Source organism: Gopherus flavomarginatus, chromosome 12 (genome assembly GCF_025201925.1).
Source record: "Gopherus flavomarginatus isolate rGopFla2 chromosome 12, rGopFla2.mat.asm, whole genome shotgun sequence".
In the NCBI taxonomy this organism is placed as follows: Eukaryota; Metazoa; Chordata; order Testudines; family Testudinidae; genus Gopherus; species Gopherus flavomarginatus.
In genome coordinates this window covers 6,631,665-6,659,191 of record NC_066628.1, presented here as the reverse complement: position 1 = coordinate 6,659,191, position 27,527 = coordinate 6,631,665, and the positions used below count along the sequence as shown (strand labels likewise).

The 27,527-nt window shown below is 49.1% G+C and overlaps 1 protein-coding gene and 1 long non-coding RNA gene across 2 annotated transcripts in view; one reads left to right on the top strand and one right to left on the bottom strand.

Moving 5' to 3' along the window:
- Positions 1 to 27,527, bottom strand: part of LOC127033267 (zinc finger protein 850-like) — a 165,220-nt gene that overhangs the window by 69,083 nt on the left and 68,610 nt on the right. The window contains exons 12-13 of the mRNA XM_050921115.1: positions 3,931 to 4,266; positions 3,427 to 3,510 (exon numbers count right to left, since the gene is read on the bottom strand). Of these exons, the coding sequence (XP_050777072.1) occupies positions 3,427 to 3,510; positions 3,931 to 4,266 (420 nt within the window). The remainder of the gene's footprint in view (positions 1 to 3,426; positions 3,511 to 3,930; positions 4,267 to 27,527) is intronic.
- On the top strand, positions 49 to 27,527 carry LOC127033380 (uncharacterized). Its single transcript, XR_007769065.1, has 3 exons — positions 49 to 1,683; positions 26,032 to 27,346; positions 27,429 to 27,527. It is a non-coding gene; the product is annotated as an uncharacterized LOC127033380 (long non-coding RNA).

Genomic DNA, 27,527 nt, shown 5'->3' with positions numbered 1-27,527 from the left:
TTTACATTTTATTATTAATAAATCAAGGTAAAAAAAACAGCATTTCTGCCCATTTTCCCAGCCGCCTAGCACAAACCCTGCTTCTACAAATCTTGCGCTGTTAGCAAGAAGGTTAGCCTGTCTTTTACTTTGTCACTTGACAACACAAAATGGCTACTACACTTCCACGCACACCCCCTTTGTGCCTCTAGCACAACAATCAATTTTAAACTTTTATTTTTATTGAACTTTGAATTTTTGATTTTAGATTAAATGGTTTAGCCTCATGGGCTTTGGTTGGCTGCAACAACAATGCATGGTTAGTACAGGAGCGGCGCCAGGGTTTCTGGCGCCCTAGGCAGAATTCACGGGTCAGCATTTTGTGCGCTCTCCACAAGGCGCACAGGAGCTTCCGGTTCCACTCCCATCGCGCCGCCGAAGAAGGATCCTCTGCCGAAATGCCCCCGGCGACTGCGGCAATCATTGAGCTGCTCAATTGCCTCCCGCTGTTTTCCGCGGCATGTCGGCAGAAGATCCTTCTTTGGCGGCCGAACGAGAGTGGAACCGGAAGTTCCCGTGTGCTCTGTGGGGAGCGCACAAAATGCCACTCCTCAAATCCTGGCGCCCTAGGCGACCGCCTAGGGTCGCCTAATGGAAGCACCGGCTCTCGGTTAGTATGAACATGTAATGTATTATTATTATTACGTTCTTTACAACATAATTTTATGCTAAACAATAGCAATGAAAGCATTAACATTCCCATTGTAATAATATGATGGGGCTGTTGTACAGCCTTAGTTACATAGCACAACATCATAATTAGTACATAAAGTAGATACCCTATAGACTGTATGAAAGGCACACTTTTTAGTTTGATATATATATTTTGGAGTATATGAATTTGACCTTGTAATTCAGAGATTTTCTGGACCTTTGGTAGCAGTGAAGCAAATTTTGGAATCGGTCAGGTCCTAAGGCAGTTCAATTAAAGGATTATTTGGAATCTCAGGACTGATCGTAGAACTCTATTGCCTGCAGCAGTGGTGGGATTAAAATGTCTGTCTTGCAAAGTGGTGGCTTTGACATTGTGGTGGAAAATTAACCACGCGTTGTGTTTGAATCAGATCAGCCTGAAGCTTCTTTATTTCAAGCATATGCTGGTAGCTCTCCCGATAACAAGGAACCGTAAAGCTTAAAACTACAGTTACACACCCATTTTCCAAATCTTATTAGTAACTTAGAAGTTTATCAAAAACAAGCCTCATTAAGAATATAGCAAAAGAAGCTTTTCCTGTTATTCACAGGTTGTACTCTTGCAGTTACTGGCTTTTCTAACATTCGTTCTCCTTTGGCAAGTTTCTTTCTTGTCCCCCTTCTCCAACCCTCCTACTCACTTATGCAGTTAGCTTACCTTGTATAAATAGAAGCCTGGGAGAAAGAGGAGGCCTACTGAAGTTTTCTCTTACAACATACACGCAGCTATTATTAGCTTGGAAAGGCCGGTGTTCTGTAGGGTCGTTTTTTGTCCCATACCCTTCCAACAAACGTTGTCATGAACAGTGACAACTTCCCCTGGCTTCAGCTGTTGTACACGCTGAAGCTGTGGGGGTTCTAAAGGCCAAAGTGTCCACTGATTCCCTATTTTTATTTAAATGTCGGGGGTTCTTCCAGGAGCGCTGACTACAAATCGGTTAGGCATACCAGGTAGTTTAATTTCCCAAATGATTTGATGAATTATTTAATCCCACATGCATTCTTCCCATGGACCCAGCAGGATACGGTATGTGGGAATCCACATCCCTCCAATCGGTCCGTATGCTTGGAAGGAGCACTGCGAATGCCTGCACTTCCACCCAGAAAGTCTTTACGGCCACAGATCAGATGACACTCCTAAAGTGTCTGTAAGGGCTGTAGGCAAAGCCTGATGCTCCAGATCACTCTGAATGGCCATGAGCTGGTCATTCAGGAAGTCCTGAATTTCTGAACAAGCCAGATATCACTGCAATGTCTTCCCAGCCCGAGTGATATTTAGCACTGTCATCATCAGAAGTTTCTCGGTCATTGAACTAAGGGAAGCGATAACAAGTAATTCACCAACTCCAGCCTGTACTTGGGTTAGCTGTGCTCCAGTAAGAAGACCTGTGGCCTTTTCCAATTGTCCTTTTTGCAGTGAGAAGCACGGGTCCAGGCAGTCAGTTCTTGGCACGTTACAGAAGTGTTGGTAGTCAGAAGGACTTGATAAGGGCCTTTCCAGCATGGAGCCAGGGCAGTCTTTCGCTGATGGACCTTCATGTAGACCCAGTTTTCTGGTTTCAGCGAGTGGCAAAGTTTTTCAGCTATAATCATTATTGTGGATTAAAAAAAGGTAGAAAGGCTTGCCCCAACTGTTTATTGTTGGAGCCTTACCTGGAGTAAGGGAGATTCCCTGCCCGGGTGTATAGTTCTCTTCTTGCAATTGCTTAAGAATAAACTGTCTCTGATCTGTTACAACCAACCTAAAAGTAAAAACTCTGTCTTCTTCCACAATTATTGGTGCCGTGACTCGGATGGTAATGCCCGGCTGAGACAGCGGCAGCTACTGCAGACGGTTCTCCTTCGAACCTCAAGGCGCCAATCAAGAGGTAAGAGACCTTCTGAAATCTCTAATGGGGTGTCAAAGGAGGACTGCCCGTGGAACCATCTGTCCCTCTTGGGCTCATGCCATCTGAACTTATTGATTTTGTAACAAAATCAAATGCAGAGAGGTACTGAGGAACTGTTGCTGCCCTCAAGAAGATTAGTTTGAAGTGATCAGGGCCGGCTCTAGCTTTTTTGACACCCCAAGCATAAAGTGCCGCCCCAGGCACGTGCTTCCTTGTCTGGTGCCTGCAGCCGGCCCTGGAAGTGGTACTGAGGATTTAGTTTTCCCTGATGTGAAACAAGGCCTGATCTGAGTCAATTACATGGAAGCTGCTTAACCCTTTCTTGTCACGTGTCACAGAAATTTAGATCCTGTGTGGACTCTCTCATGTTTAATGAGGTGTGATCTTTGTGCGAAACTTTTCCCAGAGTCCAAGCACTTGTGGGGTCTCTCTCTTGTGTGGATTCTCCCATGTTGAATGAGGTCTGATCTACATGTGAAACTTTTTCCACAGTCCAAGCACTTACAGAGTCACTCTCCTGTGTGGATTTTCTGTTGTTTAACCATGGCTGATTTCTGTCTGAATGTTTACCTACAGAGCAAGCACCTGTGGGGGTTTCTCTCCTGTGTGGATTGCCTGATGTTGAACAAGCTGTGACCTTCTTATGTAACTTTTTCCACAGTTCAAGCACTTATGGGGTCTCTCTCCTGTGTGGATTGCCTTATGTTGAACAAGGTGTGACCGTCTTATGTAACTTTTCCCACAGTCCAAGCACTTGTGGGGTCTCTCTCCTGTGTGGGTTGCCTGATGATAAACAAATTCTGACCTTTGTATGAAGCTTTTCCCACAGTCCAAGCACTTGTGGGGTCTCTCTCCTGTGTGGACTGCCTGATGTGTAACAAGGTGTGACCTTCTTATGTAACTTTTCCCACAGTCCAAGCACTTGTGGGGTCTCTCTCCTGTGTGGACTACTTTATGTCTAACAAGGGCTGACTGCCGTATGAAAGTTTTCCCACAGTCTAAGCACTTATGGGGTCTCTCACCAGTGTGGACTGCTTGATGTTGAACAAGGTGTGTCCTTCGTATGAAACTTTTTCCACAGTCCAAGCACTTGTGGGGTCTCTCTCCTGTGTGGATTGCCTTATGTTGATCAAGGTGTGACCTTCTTTTGAAACTTTTCTCACAGTCCACGCACTTGTAGGGTCTCTCTCTTGTGTGGACTGACTGATGACAAACAAGGTCTAAGCGTCGTATGAAACTCTCCCCACAGTCCAAGTACTTGTGGGGTCTCTCTCCTGTGTGGATTGCCGTATGTTGAACAAGCTGTGACCTTCTTATGAAACTTTTTCCACAGTCCACGCACTTGTGGGGTCTCTCTCTTGTGTGGATTACCTGATGATAAACAAATTCTGACCTTCGTATGAAGCTTTTCCCACAGTCCAAGCACTTGTGGGATCTCTCTCCCGTGTGGACTACTTTATGTCTAACAAGGACTGACTGACGTATGAAACTTTTCCCACAGTCTAAGCACTTATGGTGTCTCTCTCCTGTGTGGATTGCCTGATGTTGAACAAGGTGTGACTTTTGTAAGAAACTTTTCCCACAGTCCAAGCACTTGTGGGGTCTCTCTCCTGTGTGGATTGCCTGATGTTTAACAAGGTGTGACCTTTGCATGAAACTTCTTGCACAGTCCAAGCACTTATGGGGTCTCTCTCCTGTGTGGACTGCCTGATGTTGAACAAGCTGTGACCTTCTTACGAAACTTTTCCCACAGTCCAAACACTTGTGGGTTCTCTCTCCTGTGTGGATTGCCTGATGATAAACAAATTCTGACCTTCGTATGAAACTTTTCCCACAGTCCAAGCACTTGTGGGGTCTCTCTCCTGTGTGGACTACTTTATGTCTAACAAGGGCTGACTGACGTATGAAACTTTTCCCACAGTCTAAGCACTTGTGGGGTCTCTCTCCTGTGTGGCTTTTCTTAAGTGACTTTTGTGCTGACTTTGAACTGAAACATTTCCCTTCAGCTCCTCCCACAAAGGTCCCCTGTGGTTGCACTTCTCCAGGAACTTCCTGATGATGATTCCCCTCCTCATTCTCACTCCCTCGCTCAGCACCTGCTGGGAGAGACACAATCCAGACAGGAGTCATTGTGCTGGGGAGAAAGAGGAATAGCATCGAGAGAAAACCCAACAGAGAGACGGAGTAATTGGATTTGGCCTCCACATCCCACCCAAACACTCAGAGGGAAAGAGAAATGGGAACGAAACTCTAGCAGCTAAGAAGATGGGTGGAAAGTCGTGAGCAATAATTGCTGACTACAGCCCTGTCCTGGCTGAAATGAGGAAGAACTGAGGGTGCATATGCACACCATATTTTGGGATTCTCAGCTTTTTCCATCATTTCCCAGATGGTTTCTGTGTCAGTCCTCACCTGTATGGGGGCATCTCGGAAGCCTTCTTTCCTCGCAGGCCTGGAGATCGGGCACCCATGGCTCTTCTCCTCGTTCCAGCTGGACAATCAGCTCAGGTTTCGGAATGGGAAATCCTGTGCAGAAGGTGGAATCAGACCAGATCAGAGTGCATGGAGGACTGCTGGAGTATTTGTCACTAAGGACATTCTATGAGTGGAACCTTTCCCTGTGCTCTGCTGGAGGAACGTGGAATCCAAGAGGACGGGAACATGGTCACTGAGCCCCCCTGCGCAGAGGAAGTTGTCTGGGGAGGTGAGTTTAATTATTACCACACCTTCACTAGGCGTTCCCAGGATCTGTGCGCTCTGGAGGCCTTGCTGACTCATACACATCTGTGCACTTAAACCTCTGCCTCTTTCTAAACCCGCAGAGCCCAGAGCCCTCCCCATGGCTGGAGCTAGTCCCAAGGATGGAGGTGAACAGGGATTGTGTGTGCAGCCAAGAAACAACACAGACAGGACAATGCTGGATTTATGCCCCTTGGAAAGGTGGAGCAGGGGGATGGTTTGCCTGTCCATTCGGTTTTGACACCCATGTCCCACTGGAAAGGGCACGGAGTTGCAAGTCTCTCTCACACGGCAGCTGTGTATTATGGAACCCATTCACCTCTAATATAACTGACCACGGAAGAACCCGAACACATTCAGATACGTAGGTCCCACGGCTTCTAATAACTGAATGAACGGGAAGCCCTTACCCAGCGAGGTCACCATCTCGTAGTTCTCCTGCATGACATCCCTGTAGAGGGCTCTCTGAGTGGGGTCCAGTAGAGCCCCCTGCCTCTGAGTGAAATACAGAGCCACCTCCTCGAAGGTCACCGGCATCTGAAACAACAGGAGTCCCTCACTCAGCACCTGCTGCCCCAGATACAATCCCACTAGTCATGGGAAAGGGAAAAAACTGTGAAAATCTGGGAGGGTCAGACTAGCAGAATCACATCCCCACCCAGCTCAGAGCAGCCAGGAGGGTTCAGGGTGGGAAGAAGGTGATAGCTCCCTGTCCCCGCCATAAGACGGAGCGGGGCCGGGATTTCTTATTTCCCACACACCTGCCAGCCACAGGCTGATACATGACACAGAGCTCTGAGTCGGGAACAGGGACAGGAATCCCAACAGCTTCCCTTCGTATTTCATAGCAGCCTCCGGCCAGTGGCTTCATGCTCCAGCACTGGGAATCTGGAAAATGTTCCCAGGGCTGCCTACAGGGTTGTATCCTGTTTGAGAAATGGGGGAATGTCCCCTCTCGCCTCCCCTGCCACAAATGGGCCTACTCAGAAAATCAGCAGGTTTCTCACACCTTGTCTCCTCCCTGCCTCTCCCTAACCCCGTCCAGTAGCTCCCTGAAAATCCCCTACCTGAGCTGGCTCCATCACAGCCATTTCCCTTCCCTGTCTCCTGGAAGATGGGACCATCTGGAGTGAAACAGAGACGTGATTCCTCAACCTGTCAGGGCGAGAGGAGCAATGGGGGAGGCTACAGAAGGGGCTTCAGTCCATGTCACCCATAGATTCCCATGGAAGAAACAGAGTCTTCACTCTTGTGTTTGTAAGCAGCAAGTCAGAGGCAGTTTATTTCAAGCAATTGCAGGGGGAGCCTACGGAGAGGGGGGCTTCCCTCTCTTAGGAAGGTCTCCAAAGTACAACAGTTTAAAGCACATATTTATAGGTTCTCCTCACATATATCGACGGATACATCTCAATCTTGTTTATACATTGTCCTTCCCATTCTTATCTGAAAGCAAGGTTAGAAAACAGCTTTCCATCTCGTTTTCCCATCTGCCTCGCACAATCCCCACTTCTACAAATCTCGCGATGTTAGGGTTAGGCTTAGCCTTGTCATGGAAAAATGACCATGTGTTGTGTTTGGATCAGAACAGCCTGAGGCCTTCGATTGATAGGCAGCGCACAGGAGCAGACCGCTCCTGGAAACGGCCTCCCCGACACCGGTTACAGACAGGCTTATAAAGCTTAAAAGCACAAACTCGTTACACAAAGCTGCATACATTTCCTTGTTATTTCCTTACTAGAAATGTTGCAAAATCAATATGAATTAGAGCAAACAAATTCTTTCCATGTTAGGCCTCTTCTGGTATTTACTGTCTGTCCTTTTCCGATTAAACGGCGACTGTAAAGGATATGACACAATTGTTTTTGGCTAGGGGACTGTTGGGTACGTTCCACTGCCTCCTCTGTGCCCCTATTTCAGCGAGCTGACCATAGCAGCTCAACATGAGGCTTGAACCTATACGGTTTGGATGTCACTGTTTTTTCCCTTACAAGGGGTTTGGGGTACAGACTGCGGTGAGGAGAGGACACTCTGGAGCCCTCTCTCACCGCAGCAGCTTGGGGCCAGGTGAGAGGCACCTCTCCCCAGCCGCGGCTGGTCATGTGGCAGGCTGAGGGAGGGGTTCCTCTCCCCAGCAGCTCTGGTGGACCTGGGTCGAGCCTGGGAAGGGGATTTTTTTCTATTCTGACTCTGTTGGTGTCACTAGACATAACCCTAGGTAACTCAGGTGGGTGGAAGGCCACGAGTGTCGATGAAGCCCTCCTGTTCTAAGCCAAAGCGAACCAAAGGTCCTCCGTGTTGAACTTTACTCGACCTAGAAAGCCAGCAGCTGCAAAATCAAATATGTAACAGTTGCAGCACAGCCCAAACCAGTGTAAAGCAGTAGTGATAAGGCCTCCGTGCCTCTAGCTGAAGGATGAGATAACTTGCAGAAGGAAAACTTACAAACGAGCTACTGCCGCCAAGATTGCTTACGTAACTGCTATAGGGGGAGGAAGGGGGGGGGGGAGGGGAAAGAAGGGGAAAAAAAACTTTTGAAAAGGGAAAAGCTGCTTGTGTAGGTGTGCTTGATCTGAGACATACCATTCTCCTTGCACCGCTTTGAGATCTCAAATAAACTTTGTCTGCTTCTCCACCCTGGTGTGTTTATGGCGTGGAGCACACCGGGCAATGAACCCCGCTGTTGCCCCCCTCGGGCACTCTGTGCCGGCAACAGTTCTTGGCGCCCAACATGGGGCTCGAGGCTGAAAATTAGCCTTGCCTGGATCCCTCCTGATGGTCGACGAATTGCGCCGACGACTGACGCCCAGCGTGCACCGGTGACTTCACCGGGGGCCTCGGCAGAAACGCAGTTCGATTGACCCCGGAGGGCACAACGGTGCAATGCGCTCGAGTAGTGGAGAAGCAGTTGTGGGCGACGGTGAGGAACCAGTCCCTTGGATAAGGTAGGAACAGTCCAGTGGTCTGGACTTTTGCCCAAGGCTAGGGACGCCCAGTCGTTGTAATTCCCATTAGCTACTGGTGTATTAGCATATAATGGGTCAAGAGCATGGTATGGGGCGGCAGGTACAGCGTACACCCTTAGCATGCATTCTAGCGAACTAGAAGGTGTTTGGCTCGGATCCGATGACGAAGAATAAACTGAAAAAGTTCTGTACAGCAGACTGGCCTCAATATCAACTAGGGGACTAGGAAAGGTGGCCACCGGAAGGATCACTTAATTATAACACGATCCTTCAATTACTCCTGTTTTGTCTGCCAACGGGTAGCTTCTGAAGCTCTCTGTATGGAGAGCTCTTGTAAAAATCCCCCACCATATGCCCCAGAGCTGCACCAGGAGGAGGACAATTTTGTTCCTGTTCTTCCCCCTGTCTGGTGGAGTGCAAGGATTCAAAAGCAGGTTAGGGACAGTTCGGGGACAGAGGAGAATCAAGGGGCAGCTCAGAGTGATGTTCCCTCATCTTCAGAGGAATCAGGCAGCCTCACTCCCTCTGTGCAGCCTCCAGCCAGCCTTTCGCAAACTTCAAACACTCCCAATATTACAGCAGCCCTCGTCCTCGCCCTTGTGGACCCCCACTAGGTTATTTAACCCCATGAGAGACAATGTTTCTGGGACACCGCTGATATTACAAGCCCTGTTGAGAACTTATCTGTTTAGACTGGTTGCTGGGGAACATGCAGATTTGTTTAACTGGCAGTGCACTATGCCTCACTTATGAGACAATCCTAAGGCAGTGGAAAAACGGCTGATTTGTGAAATTAGAAAGCATGGGAATTTGAATCCTGAAACTGATCATGGAAAGGAGATGGTTAAAATGGTTTTCATGTCACAATGTGCAAAGGATATTGCAAAGAGATTTAGAGAGCATCCAGATGGTATGCAAGGGAAAAGTGTTAATATTTATACGGACTTAAAATATGCTTTTGGGGTGTGTCATGCCACTGGGTTGCTTAACCCGTCTTCCTCACTTCTCCGCAGCCCCTGGGGTTCGTGCTCTGATAAGGTGAGCCCTAATAGGATAAGGAAATACTATGTGGCTCTGGTTAGAGGCGGGCCTCTTCTCTAGTTATCTGGTTCTGGTTTTGTTCTGTTTAACCGGTTACTGTTTTTCTGCTCTGTATACATGTGGGCGTTAGCTGTGTGGGCGGAACTGAGCCTCTCGTTTGTAATTCCTCAGGGTGGAAGCCATGCGTGCGATGAAGCTCTGAGGTCGAATTGAGATCCTTCTGTCCCATCCCCTGTACCAATCAGTGTATAAAAGTGGGAAAACCTGGCTTAGACTGTAATTCCCTCTGCTCTCTGTGTAATTCTCTAAGTAAATGGCCTTTACCCAATGGGCCATGTGTTTTTGTCCAGGTGACAAGCCTCACGAGGGAGGACTTGGGTAGTGTTGTGAGTAAGAATGTTTAAGGGAAGAGACCAGGAAAGGTGGGGGCTAGTTGAGAAGCCCACCCTCCTAGCTAAACTGGTAGTGGAACAAGTTGCTGCCCATGGAAGGGACGGTTCAGCGAGAAAAGCAGGATTGGGCCCAGGCGGGCAGGCAACAGACAGAGAGATTGGAAAACAGGTTGGAAAACTTTGAGGGTGTAGTGGAAGGAAGGAGTCAGTAAGTGTAAGCATGGGGATTTCAAATACCCAGGACTTACTTGGAATGGTGATTTGAGTTGATAAAAGTGGCTGTTGGGAGGGAGACAAGCAAGTGATTTAAGGGAGAGTGATAAGTTAACTCCCTTGGGTTCTTAAAACAAGGAGAAATAAACCATTCCCCCACCTTTCTCCCTCCCAGGGCTATCCTGAGAGATACTGATCCAGCCTCTTAAATCACCATACAGTGAAGCATCTCCCTTCCCTTCCACAAAGAGGCAAACAGATTCAAGGAAAACAAAGAGAGATTCTATCTCTCTCCCTCCCGTCTCCCCCCCACCCGTCCTGGTGAGTAATCCCAATCCCCTGGACTAAAACAAGGGAAACAAAACAAAATCAATCAGGTTCTCTAAAAAGAAATCTTTTAATAAAAGAAAGGAAAAGTAAAGAATTATCTCTGTAACTTCAAGATGAAAATATTACAGGGTCCTATAGCTTACAGACACCAGAAAGAGACTTTCCCCCCAGTACCAATACAAATCAAAATATTCCAAGCAACTACACATATAAAAGTTAACCAACCAGATCCACAATTGCAAATAGAGTAAAACAATCAAAAAACCTAAACCGCCTGTTTTTACTTACTATTAGAAAAGAAACTTAGAGAGCCTGTAGTAATGTCTGGTCTCTCTCAGACCCTCCGAGAGAAGAACCCACAACGGACAAAGAACACACACAAAAGCTTCCCTCTGCCCAAATTTCAAAGTATCTTGTCTTCTGATTGGTCTTCTGGTCAGGTGTTCCGTTCCCTGCTTGTAACCCGTTACAGGTACAAGAGACATTAACCCTTAACAATCTATTTATGACACGCCCCCCAATCGCAGACAGTGGGGAACCTCGCTGGCGGCGATTTCTTCCTAGAACTCTAAAATAAACAGATTAATACAACACATGCACCTTTACATATACTACTAAGTATATAACTAACAGACTTCTATATTTTAAGAACACTGTAACTACTGGATTCTGGGAAACTTTCACGAGAGAGTGCATTAGCTACTTTGTTAGAAGCTCCTGAAATGTGTTGAATTTCAAATCAAAATCTTGGAGAGCTAAACTCCATCGAAGCAGTTTTTTGTTGTTCCCCTTGGCAGTATGAAGCCACTTTAGCGCAGCATGGTCGGTCTGTAGCTGGAACCGCCGTCCCCAAACGTATGGGCGTAGCTTTTCCAGGGCGTAGCTTTTCCAGGGCGTACACAATGGCGTAGCATTCCTTTTCACTGACTGACCAGTGGCTTTCCCTCTCAGACAGTTTCTTGCTGAGAAACACGACAGGGTGGAAGTTGTGATCCGGTCCTTCGTGCATGAGAACTGCTCCTATACCACGCTCAGATGCATCGGTGGTTACTAGGAATGGTTTGTCAAAGTCCGGGGCCCTGAGCACAGGGTCAGACATGAGTGTCACCTTAAGCTGGGTAAAGGCCTTTTGACACTCATCAGTCCACTTAACTGTATTTGGTTGGGTCTTTTTGGTCAGGTCGGTCAGTGGGGCAGCAATTTGGCTGTAGTGTGGTACAAATCGCCTGTAGTACCCGGCCAAGCCTAAGAAGGATTGGACCTGTTTCTTTGACTTTGGGAAAGGCCACTTTTGGATAGCATCCACCTTGGCCTGTAGGGGGTTTATGGTTCCTGACCCAGCTGGTGTCCCAGGTAAGTCACTCTGTTTTGGCCTATTTGACACTTTTTGCCCTTAACCGTTAGTCCTGCCTGCCTGATTCGCTCAAAGACCTTTTCCAGGTGTTTTAGGTGTTCGGGCCAGGAGTCAGAAAAAATGGCCACATCATCGAGGTAGGCAACTGCATATTCGCCCAGTCCTGATAGTAGACCATCTACCAGCCTCTGGAAGGTGGTGGGTGCATTTTGCAGCCCGAAAGGAAGTACATTAAATTTATACACCCCCGCATGGATGATGAATGCTGACCTTTCCTTGGCAGGTTCGTCTAGCGGTACTTGCCAGTACCCCTTGGTTAAGTCTATTGTAGATATGAACTGGGCACGTCCCAACTTCTCCAATAGCTCATCGGTGCGTGGCACTGGATAGTTGTCTGGAAGAGTTACCGCATTTAGCTTACGGTAGTCCACGCAAAAGTGTATTTCCCCATCTGGTTTGGGTACCAGAACCACTGGAGATGCCCATGCACTGGTAGATGAGCGGATTATACCCATCTGTAGCATGTTCTGGATCTCCCGTTCTATAGCAGCTTGGGCGTGAGGAGACACCTGGTAGGGTGGGGTTCTGAGTGAGCTTTACCTGTGTCAATGGAGTGGTATGCCCATTCAGTCCATCCTGGGGTGGCTGAGAACAATGGGGTGAAGCTAGTGCACAGCTCCTTGATTTGTTGCCGCTGCAGACGTTTCAGGGTGGTTGAGAGGTTCACCTCTTCCACGCCACCGTCTTTTTTCCCTTCGTAGTAGACACCGTCAGGCCACTCAGCGTCATCTCCTCCCTGGACTGTAAACTGACAAACCTGTAAGTCTCTGGAATAAAAGGGCTTGAGAGAATTAACATGGTACACTCTGGGCTTTAGGGAGGAATTGGGAAATGCTATGAGGTAGTTAACAGCTCCCAGGCACTTTTGGACCGTGAATGGCCCTTCCCATGATGCTTCCATCTTATGGGCCTGTTGCGCCTTCAAGACCATAACCTGGTCTCCTACCTTGAAGGAACGCTCTCTGGTATGTCTGTCATACCAGGCCTTTTGCTCTTTCTGAGCATCCTTTAGGTTTTCTTTAGCAAGGGCTAAAGAGTGTCGGAGGGTGTTTTGTAGGTTGCTTACAAAGTCCAGAATGTTAGTCCCTGGAGAAGGCGTAAACCCCTCCCACTGCTGCTTCACCAAGTGTAATGGCCCCTTAACCTCGTGACCATACACAAGTTCAAACGGTGAAAACCCTAAACTGGGATGTGGTACAGCCCTGTAGGCAAAAAGCAACTGTTGCAACACTAAGTCCCAGTCATTGGAGTGTTCATTGATGAATTTACGTATCATGGTCCCCAAAAGTTCCATTAAACCTTTTCACCAGGCCATTGGTTTGATGGTGGTACAGGGTGGCAACCAAGTGGTTCACCCCATGAGTGTCCCACGGTTCTTTCATGGTCCCTGCCAGGAAATTAGATCCTGAATCTGTAAGGATGTCAGAGGGCTAACCTACCCGGGCAAAAATGTCTGTTAGGGCCAGGCACGCAGCTTTAGCCCTGGTGTTGCTTAAAGCTACTGCTTCCGGCCACCGGGTAGCAAAGTCCACGAAAGTCAGTACGTACTGCTTTCCTCTGGGTGTCTTTTTTGGGAAAGGACCCAGAATATCCACAGCTACTCGCTGAAATGGGACCTCAATTATGGGGAGTGGCTGGAGAGGGGCCTTGACCTGGTCTTGGGGCTTTCCCACTCTTTGGCACACCTCACAAGACCGGACATACTTGGCAACGTCCTTGCCCATCCCCTCCCAGTGGAAGGACTTCCCCAACCGGTCTTTGGTTCTGTTCACCCCAGCATGGCCACTAAGATGATCATGGGCTAAGCTTAAGAGCTTTTCCTGGTACTTGGCTGGAACTACTAACTGTTTTTGCAGATTCCAGTCTTCCTGGTGTCCACCAGAAAGAGTCTCCTTGTATAAAAGTCCTTGTTCTACAACAAACCGGGATCAATTAGAAGAGCTGAGAGGCGGTGGGGTGCTCCGTGCCGCCGCCCAAGCTTTCTGAAGGCTGTCATCTGCTTCCTGCTCAGTCTGGAACTATTCCCTTGAAGCTGGAGACACCAGTTCTTCCTTAGACTGTGGACTTGGGCTTGGTCCCTCTGGAAGCGATGTAGGTGATGAGGTTGTTTCCGTTGCTGGTGAACCGCTTTCCGCTGGTGCACCAGGGGGTAATTTAGCCTCTGGCTGAGCCTTTTGGGTGTGGTTGTCTGCTGCTTCTGCCAATTCAGGCTCGCTGGCGCCCTCTGGCGTTGGGGTTGAAGATGTATTTGCAAACACTGTCATCAGTGCTGGCAACGGTTCTGGTGCTGGCTGCTTTTCCAGTTCCTGGTCTGGGACTGGAAGCACTGTGGCTGTTTCTGTTGTTGGCATGGGATCCGGGTCCACTACCTTTGTCTGGGTCTCTGGTAACACAGATGGGGCCCCTGTGGACGGCTCAGGAAAAGGAATGGGTCTGGAAGCTTGCCTGGTTTGGCTGCGGGTAACCATTCCCACTCTCTTGGCCCGCTTCACCTGGTTGGCCAAGTCTTCCCCCAGTAGCATGGGGATGGAATAATTGTCATAGACTGCAAAAGTCCACATTCCTGACCAGCCTTTGTACTGGACAGGTAGTTCAGCTGTAGGCAAGTCTACAGCTTGTGACATGAAGGGGTAAATTGTCACTTGGGCCTTTGGGTTGATGAATTTGGGGTCGACGAAGGATTGGTGGATAGCTGACACTTGTGCCCCCGTGTCTCCACACGGTAACCTTCTTTCCGCCCACTCTCAAAATTTCCCTTCGCTCCAAGGGTATTTGAGAGGCATCTGGGCCTGCGGATCTTTGGTGTGATGGTGGTGTAATGAACTGCACTCGGTTGGCGTTCTTTGGGCAGTTGGCCTTTATATATCCCAGTTCATTACACGTAAAGCATCTTCCAGCTGACTGGTCACTGGGTCGAGGTGGGTTACTGGAGACTGGTGAGGTGGAAGAATAGGGCGTCTGTGGCTTTCCTTGGGTTGTAGGTGGGGTCTTTGGGTGCCCTCGGTTGTAGGGTTTATTGTCGGTGTGCCCTCTGGGGTATTCGTTCCCCTTGACAGTAGCTTTTTCCTTTTCTGCCACTTCCATCCATTTGGCTCCAATCTCCCCTGCCTCGATTACCGTTTTGGGTTTCCCATCTAGGATGTACCTCTCTATTTCCTCAAGAATACCATCTAAGAACTGCTCCATTTGGATCAGGAGATGCAGCTCGTCCATATTGTTAACCTTTGTTCCTGATATTCAGGCTTAATAAATCTTTGCAACGTGGTAGGCGTGTCGGGTGAATGACACATCTGGTTTCTATTTTTGGTTTCTGAACCACCGACGGGCATGTTCAGGTGTTATCCCCATTCTGTATCTGGCCTTGGTTTGAAAAAATTTATAATCGTTCATTTTCTCCTTAGGCATTTCAGCCGCCACCTCTGCTAAGGGTCCACTGAGCAGTGGCCTCAATTCTACCATGTACTGGTCTTCAGAGATGCTGTACCCAAGGCAGGCTCTTTCAAAATTTTCTAAGAAGGCCTCAGTGTCATCACCTGCCTTGAAGGTGGGGAATTTCCTGGAATGTGGAACAACAACTGGCGAAGTGTTGTTAGGATTGACTGTGTTCTGTTGCTTAGCCTGTTCTAATTCCAGGGCCTGCCGGTGGGTCTCCCTCTGGAGTTCCAGCTCCCTCCTGTGGGCAGCCTCTATGGCTGCTTGCTCTCTTTTGAAGGCTTTCTCTTTGGCGGCTTTCTCTCTTTTGTAGGTTTCCTCTTTGATTTTTTCTTCTCTTTCTCTCAGCTCCATCTCTTTTTGTTTTATTTCTAGTTCTTGTAGTTTCTTTTCCATGTCTCGCTTGTGGTCTGCCTTTCTGATTTGTTCCTCTGCCTCCAGTCTTGGCAGTTCCTGTTTCAGGTCCTTGGTAGTCATGGTTTCTGTTTTCTTGTGTTGGGGTGCCCTCTGGTGTTTACTGCCTGAACTGCTGGTTCTCTGTTGGCTTCCCGGGATTGCTTAGCAATAGAGTCCTTTTTAACTTACTAGCCTCTCCAGAAAGAGTTAAAAAGCAAAAGAAAACTCTCTTTCATTTACAAACGTGTCCTGGCTGGAGTGCGTTGCTGACCACTTAAGGCTGCTTTGTCTAACAAATGACCGTTGTTAAACCTTAATAGCCCTCCCTATGCCCAGCTAGCACGGAGCAAGGAAAAAAAATTTATCTGGCTGCAGTTTAAAAAAATAAACCCCTTCCCTCTGCTTATAACCAGCTAGCAGAGAAGCAAATTAATAATCTTACTGGCTTTTGGATTCTTATCTATCCCACCTCTGCCACCATGTCATAGCATTCCTTCTCAGATCTGAACCTTAGAGTTCAGAAAATGAGATACTAGCACCTGAATCCTCTAAGCTTAATTACCAGCTTAGATCTGATAGCCCTGCCACCACCCAAAAATATAGTGTTTTGGGGCACTCTGACCTCCCCAACCTTCCCTGGGGACCCCAAGAACCCAGATCCCTTGGGTTCCTAAAACAAGGAGAAATAAACCATTCCCCCACCTTTCCCCCTCCCAGAATTTCCCTCCCTGGGCTATCCTGAGAGATACTGATCCAGCCTCTTAAATCACCATACAGAGAAACATCTCCCTTCCCTTCCACAAAGAGGCAAACAGATTCAAGGAAAACAAAGAGAGATTCTATCTCTCCCCCTCCCGTCTCCCCCCCACTCGTCCTGGTGAGTAATCCCAATCCCCTGGACTAAAACAAGGGAAACAAAACAAAATCAATCAGGTTCTCTAAAAAGAAATCTTTAATAAAAGAAAGGAAAAGTAAAGAATTATCTCTGTAACTTCAAGATGTAAATATTACAGGGTCCTATAGCTTACAGACACCAGAAAGAGACTTTCCCCCCAGTACCAATACAAATCAAAATATTCCCAGCAACTACACATATAAAAGTTAACCAGCCAGATCCACAATTGCAAATAGAGTAAAACAATCAAAAAACCTAAACCGCCTGTTTTTACTTACTATTAGAAAAGAAACTTAGAGAGCCTGTAGTAATGTCTGGTCTCTCTCAGACCCTCCGAGAGAAGAACCCACAACGGACAAAGAACACACACAAAAGCTTCCCTCTGCCCAAATTTCAAAGTATCTTGTCTTCTGATTGGTCTTCTGGTCAGGTGTCCCGTTCCCTGCTTGTAACTCTTTACAGGTACAAGAGACATTAACCCTTAACATTCTAGCACTAGAAAATTTACCTGTATTGAAACCATTCCAGTGACTAATAATGTAACCCCCTCCTATGCTATTAATGTTAATGCCTTTTGAAAGTACCTGAGAATAGTTAAATAAGAGATGTATTACAGTACTACACCAAGGAAAGATGGTATTGAATATAACTGAGGCTGGGAAGACATTGCAGTGGTTTCTAGTATGTTTAGGAATTCAGGATTTCCTGAATGACCAGCTGATGGCCATTGGGAGTGATCTTGAGTACCAGACTTGACCCACTGCCCTTACAGACGCATCAGGAATACCATCTGATCTGTGATTATGGAGACATACTTGGACACTTTCTGGGTGGAAGTGTGGCTTCGCAGGGTGGGGTGTGTACCCTTATAGGGGATGAATGCTGTACTTATGTCCCAGAAAACGCACAGGATATTAACAAGCACATCCTGTCAGCCAAACAGGCTTTTGAAGAGTGGAAGGCCCAGGAAAGGGAACCCACTATTTCTGATTCCCTCTGGGGCTGGTTACCCAACCTGGGGGGACTAGGGGAAAGCATTGTTCATCTCCTGCTCACTGATGTGGTGGTGTGTATCGTTACTTTCCTCTTGCTTGCTTGCTGTAAAGCACTCCTACATAGAATTTGTACCTCCCGTTCCCCAGGAAATCCCGCTATAACCCCCCTTCATTAATGACCCGAGCTCCCTACAGCTTAATCGCTTTTTGTCCTCAAAATATAAGAAAACTCAGCCAAAGAGTTAGTTGAGTCTTCTCAAAGGAGAGAGTTGTTGGTGTCACCAGGCATAACCCTAGGTAATTCGGATGGGTGGAAGGCCACGAGTGTTGATGAAGCCCCCCTGTTCTAGGCCAAAGCGAACCAAAGCCCCTCCATGTTGAACTTTACTCGACCTAGAAAGCCAGCAGCTGCAAAATCAAATGGGTAACAGTAAGCTATCAGTTGCAGCACAGCCCAAACTGGTCTAAAGCAGTAGTGATAAGGCCTCCGTGCCTCTAGCTGAAGGACAAGATAACTTGCAGAAGGAAAACTTACTAACGAGCTACCGCCACCAAGATTGGTTACGTAACTGCTATGGCGGGGGAAGCGGGGGGGGGGGGGCAAGAAGGGAAGAAAGAAAAAAAAACGTATGAAAAGGGAAAAGCTGCTTGTGTAGGTGTGTTTGATCTGAGACATACCAGTCTCCTTGCAGATCTCAAATAAACTTTGTTTGCTTCTCCACCCTGGTGTGTTTATTGGCACGGAGCACACCGGACAACGAACCCCGCTGTTGCCCCCCTCGGCAACAACTCCTTCTGCCCCTTTTACACAGAAACAAGCACGATCTCAGTTCAAGGCCTGTAAGCAAGCTTGACCAAACTCAGGACCTCGACTGAAGCTTAAGGCCTTCTAAATTTTCCCTCACAGCCTGTCTTCTGCTCTGTCTCTTAAAAATACCGAGTTGGCTGCTGCAAATCCCCTTTTCACACTTCCACATTCCCCCAGGCTCTTCAGACCATCCCAGTAACAGCAACTCTGAGCCAAACACTAGAAAAAGAGCAGAATCAAAGGGGCCACTTTGGGGGATTTCCCCCCATTGCAGTGTAAACCCCTCTCCCTTAGCAACAGCCAGGGCCCTCTGGTGGCAAGTCCGGAAGAATGAGTTGCCCTGGACTCCCCCTGCAGGCCCCCCACCCCGGTCTCATTGATCCAGCTACACTCCTCCCCTGCCAGAGGCAGCAGTGACTCTGGTCTGACTCCGGTGTGGCTGAGATCTGAATCCTGCAGAGAAATCAGACCAGGGCCCTGGGCAGACCCCAACACTCAAGACACACAGACCCCACCAGCACGGGTGTGTCCGACAATACCACACTGGAACCCGCGGGGGATGGAGCCGCTGGGTTTTCCCTCGCTGCCTCTGCGCCCTGAGGGGTTAATTACCTCCCCCCCCCATCATCACTCCCAAAGCTGGTCTGACCAGTTCCAGGAGAAGAAAAGCTTCTCTCCGCCCCTCCCCCTTCGTGTCCCATGGGGCAAAGAATCTGCCTGGGCATCTCCCCCCCTTCCCCCGCCAGTATCCCCACATCCCCCCTTCCCTCGCAGTGCCCCCCACTCACATCTTCTCCCACTCCAGCCTCGCTCCCCTCAGCCCCATAATCCCCCCGATCCCCCCGCATCGCCCCATCTTCCCTTCAGTGCGCCCCCGCCCCCATCCCAGCCTGCCCCCCGCATCCCCAGCACCCGCCTCCTGCCCCCACCCCGCTCCCCCCGCCTGCCCTCACCCCCTGCACCTCTTTAGCCTCCGCCCCCTGCAGCCTGGGGGTGACTGGCCGGGGGGGGGCGGGTCTCTCTCACCTTCCCTCCGAGCGGGGCCCCCGGGGCAGGGGCCGGGCCGGGCTGGGGGCTCTGCCCTGGGAGAGGCTCCTGGGGAGCAGCGGGAAGGGCCCTGCTGGAGATTCCCCTCTCCCGGCTGCAGCCAGGGCTCCGGGCTCCCAGCACCAGCCGCCGGGGCTCGGGGATCTCGCCAGGAGCCTGGGAGCCAGAGTCACCGCAGCGGCTGCGAGTCACTTCCTGCTGCCGGGCCGGAGCCCAGCGCTCGCTGCCCCACAGCCGCCTCCCGGCCGCTCCTGGGTCCTAGCGCTGCAGGGGTCGCGCTGCAGCATCTCTGGCTCCGGCTCCTGTTCCACTCCCAGGCTCTAAGGTCAGAAGGGCCCATCATGAGCATCTAGCCCAGGGGGCGTCACGACCAAATTTGGTGGCCTCACAGTGTATCCAGCAACTCTCCCTGGTGGCCACTCTCACACTTTCCCCTATAATCCTAACTAACTTTAGGAGAAGCCAATAAATATGCACACAGGTAAGACGGGGGGATGTTCCTCCTAGTGTGGGGACCTTTTCTGGCTTATATGGCACCAGGGTGGAATTGGCAAGCGAAATGATCTGAGTCCTTTACTCAGAGGCCTGCATGACCTCAACCCCCACCCTTCCACTCTGGTCCCCATAACCCCAAGGCTGGGCTCAGGGCTCCTAAGGTGCTCAACCCCCAATCTTCTTGTGATCACCCACGACACATATCCCCATTGTGGGGTGTTCCCTTCACTCTGGATGGTTAATTGATCATTACACAGAGTTCAGAACATATACCATTTATTAAACAAGAAGTTATAAAAAAATAAGGAGAAAAGTGGGAAAGATTTAAGGAAAACATGTCACTCCACTGTGTGGGGGGGGGGGAGGGGACGGGAAAGAACCACAAACTGCATCTGTGGGATGCCAAGGCAGTTCACAGTCTGTTCCTCCCATGTCCCAGGCCTTCTGCCCAGGCTCTGGCTGTGCTGCAGGGATGCTGCGGATCAGACACTTTGGTGGTGGCCACATGCCCTCAGGCTCTAGGTGGCAGGACCCTTCTTCCTAGATCAGTCTCTTCCTGTCAGGGTTATTTATAAATAAATAAATGGTGATATACCAATCTCCTAGAACTGGAAGGGACATTGAAAGGTCATCAAGTCCAGCCCCCTGCCTTCACTAACAGGACGAAGTACTGATTTTTCCCCAGATCCCCAACTGGCCTCCCTCAAGGACTGAACTCACAACTCTGGCTTTAGGAGACCAAAGCTCAAACCACACTGAGGGCTTGTCTACATCAGAAAGTTGCAGCGCTGGTGAGGGAGTTACAGCGCTGCAACTTTGAAGGTGTACACATCTGCAGGGCACCACCAGCGCTGCAACTCCCTGTTTGCAGCGCTGGCCGTACTCCCGTTTTGTCTCGGGTGTAGAGGATCCAGCGCTGGTGATCCAGCGCTGGTAATCCAATGTAGACACTTACCAGCGCTTTTCTTGACCTCCGTGGAAGGAGGAAGCCTCTGGTAATCAAGCTGGTCTCCTTTCCCGGTTTGCTCTCTCGTTCCCGGAGCCCAGAGCAAGCAGGTCTCCTTCCCTGCGGTTTGCTGGGTGGCTCCGGGAACGAGAGAGCAACCCGCGGCGAAGCGGGTCTCCTTTCCCGGTTTGCTCTCTCGTTCCCGGAGCCCAGAGCAAGCAGGTCTCCTTCCCTGCGGTTTGCTGGGTGGCTCCGGGAACGCGAGAGCAAACCGCGGCGAAGCGGGTCTCCTTTCCCGGTTTGCTCTCTCGTTCCCGGAGCCCAGAGCAAGCAGATCTCCTTCCCTGCGGTTTGCTGGGTGGCTCCGGGAACGAGAGAGCAAACCGCGGCGAAGCGGGTCTCCTTTCCCGGTTTGCTCTCTCGTTCCCGGAGCCCCGAGCAAGCAGGTCTCCTTCCCTGCGGTTTGCTGGGTGGCTCCGGGAACGAGAGAGCAAACCGCGGCGAAGCGGGTCTCCTTTCCCGGTTTGCTCTCTCGTTCCCGGAGCCCCGAGCAAGCAGGTCTCCTTCCCTGCGGTTTGCAGGGTGGTTCCGGGAACGCGAGAGCAAACCGGGAAAGGAGACCAGCTTCGCCGCGGTTTGCTCTCGCGTTCCCCGAACAAGCAGGTCTCCTTCCCTGCGGTTTGCAGGGGGGTTCGCGGAACGCGAGAGCAAACCGCGGCGAAGCGGGTCTCCTTCCCCGGTTTGCTCTCGCGTTCCCCGAACCCCCGAGCAAGCAGGTCTCCTTCCCTGCGGTTTGCAGGGTGGTTCGCGGAACGCGAGAGCAAACCGGGAAAGGAGACCAGCTTCGCCGCGGTTTGCTCTCGCGTTCCCCGAACAAGCAGGTCTCCTTCCCTGCGGTTTGCACGGTGGTTCGCGGAACGCGAGAGCAAACCGCGGGGAAGCTGGTCTCCTTTCCCGGTTTGCTCTCGCGTTCCCCGAAACCCCTTGAAGCCGCCCAACAGCGCTGCAGTGTGGCCACATCTAACACCACTTGCAGCGCTGGTTGCTGTAAGTGTGGCCACTCTGCAGCGCTGGCCCTATACAGCTGTACTAATACAGCTGTAACAACCAGCGCTGCAAAATTTTAGATGTAGACATGGCCTCAGTCTAGCCTGCAAGGCCTCTTGGCTGAGGTCGTCTCCTTGCCCAAGGTCCCCTTGGGTCACTGCTCCCAGCTCCACACTGCTCCAGTTTCCCTCTGCCACAGCACTGCTGCTGCTCTGCCTCCAGCCCAACTCTCCACTTGCCTTGGCACCTCCCGCTCTGCTCTGGCCGAGACAGCTCCACTCACACAGAGGAGAGGAGAGGAGAGGACCCCAGCTGCTGACTCACTCATTGGCCTGCCTGCCCTGTCAATCAGGCTGACCTAAAGCATTAGCCCCTTTCCATTGTCAGTCTCAGGATCTTGATTTCTCATTGACCCTTCCTCTTTTGGTGGCCAACCGATTGAGAAGGCCAACTAATGGCCAACTCATTAAGTTGCAGTAAGAGGCCAACAATCCCCTTACACCTATAAACGTCAAAATCATAATTTATTTATTGCTAGCTAGTAAGTCTGCGGCTGTGAAAAAATGTTATTTCTACGTTTGCTAAAATTTTTAACAACTTCTCAGCTAGTGACTCAGGTTGCCAACTTGGTAATATTTAAAAATGGACACTCAAGCAGGAGTGCTGGAACCTTCCCTGCCCCGCCTCTGCCCCCTGAGGTCCCATCCCTGCCCCAACTCTGCCTCTTCCTCCAAGGCTCTGCCCGCCCTCCACTTCTCTTCCTCCCCTCCCTGGCTAGGTCAGGAGAGACTTGCCTCTGCAGCCAGGCCCAGGAGCTGCAGCTGCCCAGGGCAGGTAGCAGGAAGCCCCAGCTGAGTAGGGTCTGATGTGAGTGATGACCCAGTGCCTCCCCACCTGCAGTAACTCGACTTTGGGTGTCCGGTCAGTAGATCTGACCAGATATTCTCAGGTCCCCTTTTCGACTGGATTTCATGGTTGAAAGCCAAGCACCTGCAATAATGTGCAATAAGTGATAGGAATGCATCAGGAACAACTTCTGCTTTCTGATGGTGGAGGAAGTAACCGGGGGGCAGATGGGTTAGACTCAGTTCTGACCAGCCGTACCCTTACAAGCAAAGGGATTTCTCTCACCCCAAAGCTTTCAGCAGTCCATGTTCATCGGAAAGCCTTCCAGCTAGGACCACTCCTCCAGCAAAATGATGCTCCTATTGTCTTTCAAGTGATCATTCTCCAATGAGTAGAGATGGAGCAGGGGAGGTGGCCAGAGCCCTTTCTCCCCACCCCTTCTTATACTCAGACCCCTTATACTGGAAAAGTCTTTAGTGGGTCATGGGGTCAAGGACCTCCATGGCACAGGTGAGCTCCACACTATGCTAGAGATGAATTGTAAGTTTCTTTGTTTACCCCTTTCTTTCTATTGGTGGATGGCCAAATAACAGTTTTCTAACAGGGACAGTCAGTCCTTTGTTGTCTCTGAGGAGTTAGTCTGTGGGCACTCTCCAGAACTATGGCATATTTCAGTAACAAACTGAGTTACCCTACGGCTGGGTTTTCCCAGAGAGAGCCTCTTTTTTGAGCCTGCTGAGAGGAGATGCTCTCTACACCAATATTCCACATGAGGATGGGCTACAAGCTGTCAGGAACAGTATCCCTCATGAGGCCACAGCACACCTGGCAACTGAGCTTTTTCACTTTGTCCTCACCCACAACCATTTCAGATCTGGGGACAACTTATACCTTCAAGTCAGCGACACTGCTACGGGTATCCACATGGCCCCACAGTATGCCAACATCTTTATGGCTGACCTAGAACAACCGTTTTTCGGCTCTTTTCTCCTAAGGAGGCGCCCCCTCCTCTACTTGTGCTACATTGATGACATCTTCATCATATGGACCCATGAGAAGGAGGCCCTTGAAGAACTCCACCAGGATTTCAACAATTTCCACCCCACCATCTGCCTCAGCTTGGACCAGTCCACATAAGAGATCCACTTCCTGGACACTACAGTGCAAATAAGTGATGATCACACAAATACCACCCTACTGACCTCTATACTTACCTACATGCCTCCAGCTTCCATCCAGGACACATCACACGATCCATTGTCTACAGCCATGCCTCAAGACACAACTGCATTTGCTCCAGTCCCTCAGACAGAGAGAAACACCTACAAGAGCTTTATCAAGCATTCTTGAAACTACAATACCCATCTGGGGAAGTGAGGAAACAGATTGACAGAGCAAGATGGATACCCAGAAGTCACCTACTACAGGACAGGCCCAACAAGGAGATAACAGACCATCACTGGCCATCATCTACAGCCCCCAGCTAAAACCTCTCCACCGCATCATCAGCCATCTTCAACCTATCCTGGAGACAGTTTATTCTTAAGCAATTGCAAGAGGGGAACTACAGACCAGGGCAGGGAATTTCCCTTACTTTAGGTAGGGCTCCAAATATAAACAATTGGGGCAAGCCTTTATACCTTTTTTTTTTAAATACACAACGATTATCGCTACAGTTTGTGTATACATTTTTGCCTGATTTTTTTAAATAAGCTTTGCTACAGTTTACATTTTATTATTATTAAATCAAGGTCAAAAAACAGCATTTCTGACCATTTCCCCAGCCGCCTAGCACAAACCCTGCTTCTACAAATCTTGCGCTATTAGCAAGAAGGTTAGCCTGTCTTTTACTTTGTCACTTGACAACACAAAATGGCTACTACACTTCCACGCACACCCCTTTTGTGCTTCTAGCACAACAATCAATCTTAAACTTTTATTTTTATTAAACCTTGCATTTTTGATTTTAGATTAAATGGTTTAGCCTCATGGGCTTTGGTTGGCTGCAACAACAATGCATGGTTAGTACAGGAGCGGCGCCAGCGTTTCTGGCGCCCTAGGCAGAATTCGCGGGGCAGCATTTTGTGCGCTCCCCACAGGGCACACGGGAGCTTCCAGTTCCACTCGTCGTACCGCCAAAGAAGGACCTTCTGCCGACATGCCGCGGAAAACAGCGGGAGGCAATTGAGCAGCTCAATGATTGCCGCTGTCACCGGCGGCATTTCGGCAGAGGGTCCTTCTTTGGCGGCATGACGAGTGGAACCGGAAGCTCCCGTGTGCCCTGTGGGGAGCGCACAAAATGCTACTCCCCGAATCCTGGCACCCTAGGCAACCGCCTAGGGTCGCCTAATGGAAGCACCGGCCCTGGGTTAGTATAAATATGTAAGGTATTATTATTATTACGTTCTTTACGACAACATAATTTTAAGCTAAACAATAGCAATAAAAGCATTAACATTCCCATTGTAATAATATGATGGGGCTGTTGTACAGCCTTAGTTACATAGCACAACATCATAATTAGTACATAAAGTAGATACCCTATAGGCTGTATGGAAGGCACACTTTTCAATTTGATATATATATTTTGGAGTATATGAATTTCACCTTGTAATTCAGAGATGTTCTGGATCTTTGGTAGCAGTGAAAGCAAATTTTGGAATCGGCCAGGTACTAAGGCAGTTCAATTAAAGGGTTATTTGGAATCTCAGGGCTGATTGTAGAACTCTATTGCCTGCAGCAGTGGTGAGATTAAAATGTCTGTCTTGCAAAGTGGTGGCTTTGACATTGTGGTGGAAAATTAACCAAGCGTTGTGTTTGAATCAGATCAGCCTGAAGCTTCTTTATTTCAAGCATATGCTGGTAGCTCTCCCTATAAAAAGGAACCTTAAAGCTTAAAACCATGAACAGCTACACACCCACTTTTCCAAATCTTATTAGTAACTTAGAAGTTTATCAAAAACAAGCCTTATTAAGAATATAGCAAAAGAAGCTTTTCCTGTTACTCACAGGTTGTACTCTTGCGGTTATTGGCTTTTCTAACACTCCTTCTCCTTGGGCAAGTTTCTTTCTTGTCCCCCTTCTCCAGCCCTCCTACTCACTTATGCAGTTAGCTTACCTTGGATAAATAGAGGCCTGGGAGAAAGAGGAGGCCTACTGAAGTTTTCTCTTACAACATACACGCACCTATTATTAGCTTGGAAAAGCCAGTGTTCTTTAGGGTCGTTTTTTGTCCCATACCCTTCCAACAAACGTTGTCATGAACAGTGACAACTTCCCCTGGCTTCAGTTTTTGTACACGCTGAAGCTGTGGGGGTTCTAAAGGCCAAAGTGTCCACTGATTCCCTATTTTTATTTAAATGTCGGGGGTTATTCTAGGAGCACTGACTACAAATCGGTTAGGCATACCAGGTAGTTGAATTTCCCAAATGTTTTGGTGAATTATTTAATCCCACATGCATTCTTCCCATGGACCCAGCAGGATACGGTATGTGGGAACCCACATCCCTCCAATCGGTCCGTATGCTTGGAAGGAGCACTGCGAATGCCTGCACTTCCACCCAGAAAGTCTTCATGGCCACAGATCAGATGATACTCCTAAAGTGTCTGTAAGGGCTGTAGGCAAAGCATGATGCTCCAGATCACTCTGAATGGCCATGAGCTGGTCATTCAGGAAATCCTGAATTTCTGAACAAGCCAGATCTCACCGCAATGCCTTCCCAGCCTGAGTGATATTTAGCACCGTCGTCATCAGAAGTTTCTCGGTCATTGAACTAAGTGCAGAGATAACAAGTAATTCACTAACTCCAGCCTGTACCTGGGTTAGCTGTGCTACAGTGAGAAGACCTGTGGCCTTTTCCAATTGTCCTTTTTGCAGTGAGAAGCACGGGTCCAGGCAGTCAGTTCTTGGCACTTTACAGCAGTGTTGGCAGTCAGCAGGACTTGATAAGGACCTTTCCAGCATGGAGCCAGGGCAGTCTTTCGCTGATGGACCTTCATGTAGACCCAGTTTTCTGGTTTCAGCGAGTGACAAGGTTGTTCAGGTATTATCATTATTGTCGATTAAAAAAAGGTAGAAAGGCTTGCCCCAACTGTTTATCTTTGGAGCCTTACCTGGAGTAAGGGAGATTCCCTGCCCGGGTGTGTTGTTCTCTTCTTGCAATTGCTTAAGAATAAACTGTCTCTGATTTGTTACAACCAACCTAAAAGTAAAAACTCTGTCATCTTCCACAATTATTGGGGCCGTGACTCGGATGGTAACGCCCGGCTGAGACAGCGGCAGCTACTGCAGACGGTTCTCCTTCGAACCCCAAGGCGCCAATCAAAAGGTAAGAGACCTTCTGAAATCTGTAATGGGATATCTAAGGTGGACTGCCCATAGAACCATCTGTCCCTTTTGGGCTCATGCCATCTGAACTTATTGATTTTGTAACAAAATCAAATGCAGAGAGGTACTGAGGAACTGTTGCCGCCCTCAAGAAGATTAGTTTGAAGTGATCAGGGCTGGCTCTAGCTTTTATGCCACCCCAAGTATAAAGTGCCGCCCCAGGCACGTGCTTCCTTGTCTGATGCCTGCAGCCGGCCCTGGAAGTGGTACTGAGGATTTAGTTTTCCCTGATGTGAAACAAGGCCTGATCTGAGTCAATTACATGGAAGCTGCTTAACCCTTTCTTCTCACGTGTCACAGAAGTTTAGATGCTGTGTGGATTCTCTCAAGGTTAATGAGGTGTGATCTTTGTGTGAAACTTTTCCCAGAGTCCAAGCACTTGTTGGGTCTCTCTCGTTTGGATTCTCCCATGTTGAACGAGGTCTGATCTACATGTTAAACTTTTTCCACAGTCCAAGCACTTACAGAGTCACTCTCCTGTGTGGATGTACTGTTGTTTAACCAGGGCTGATCGCTGTCT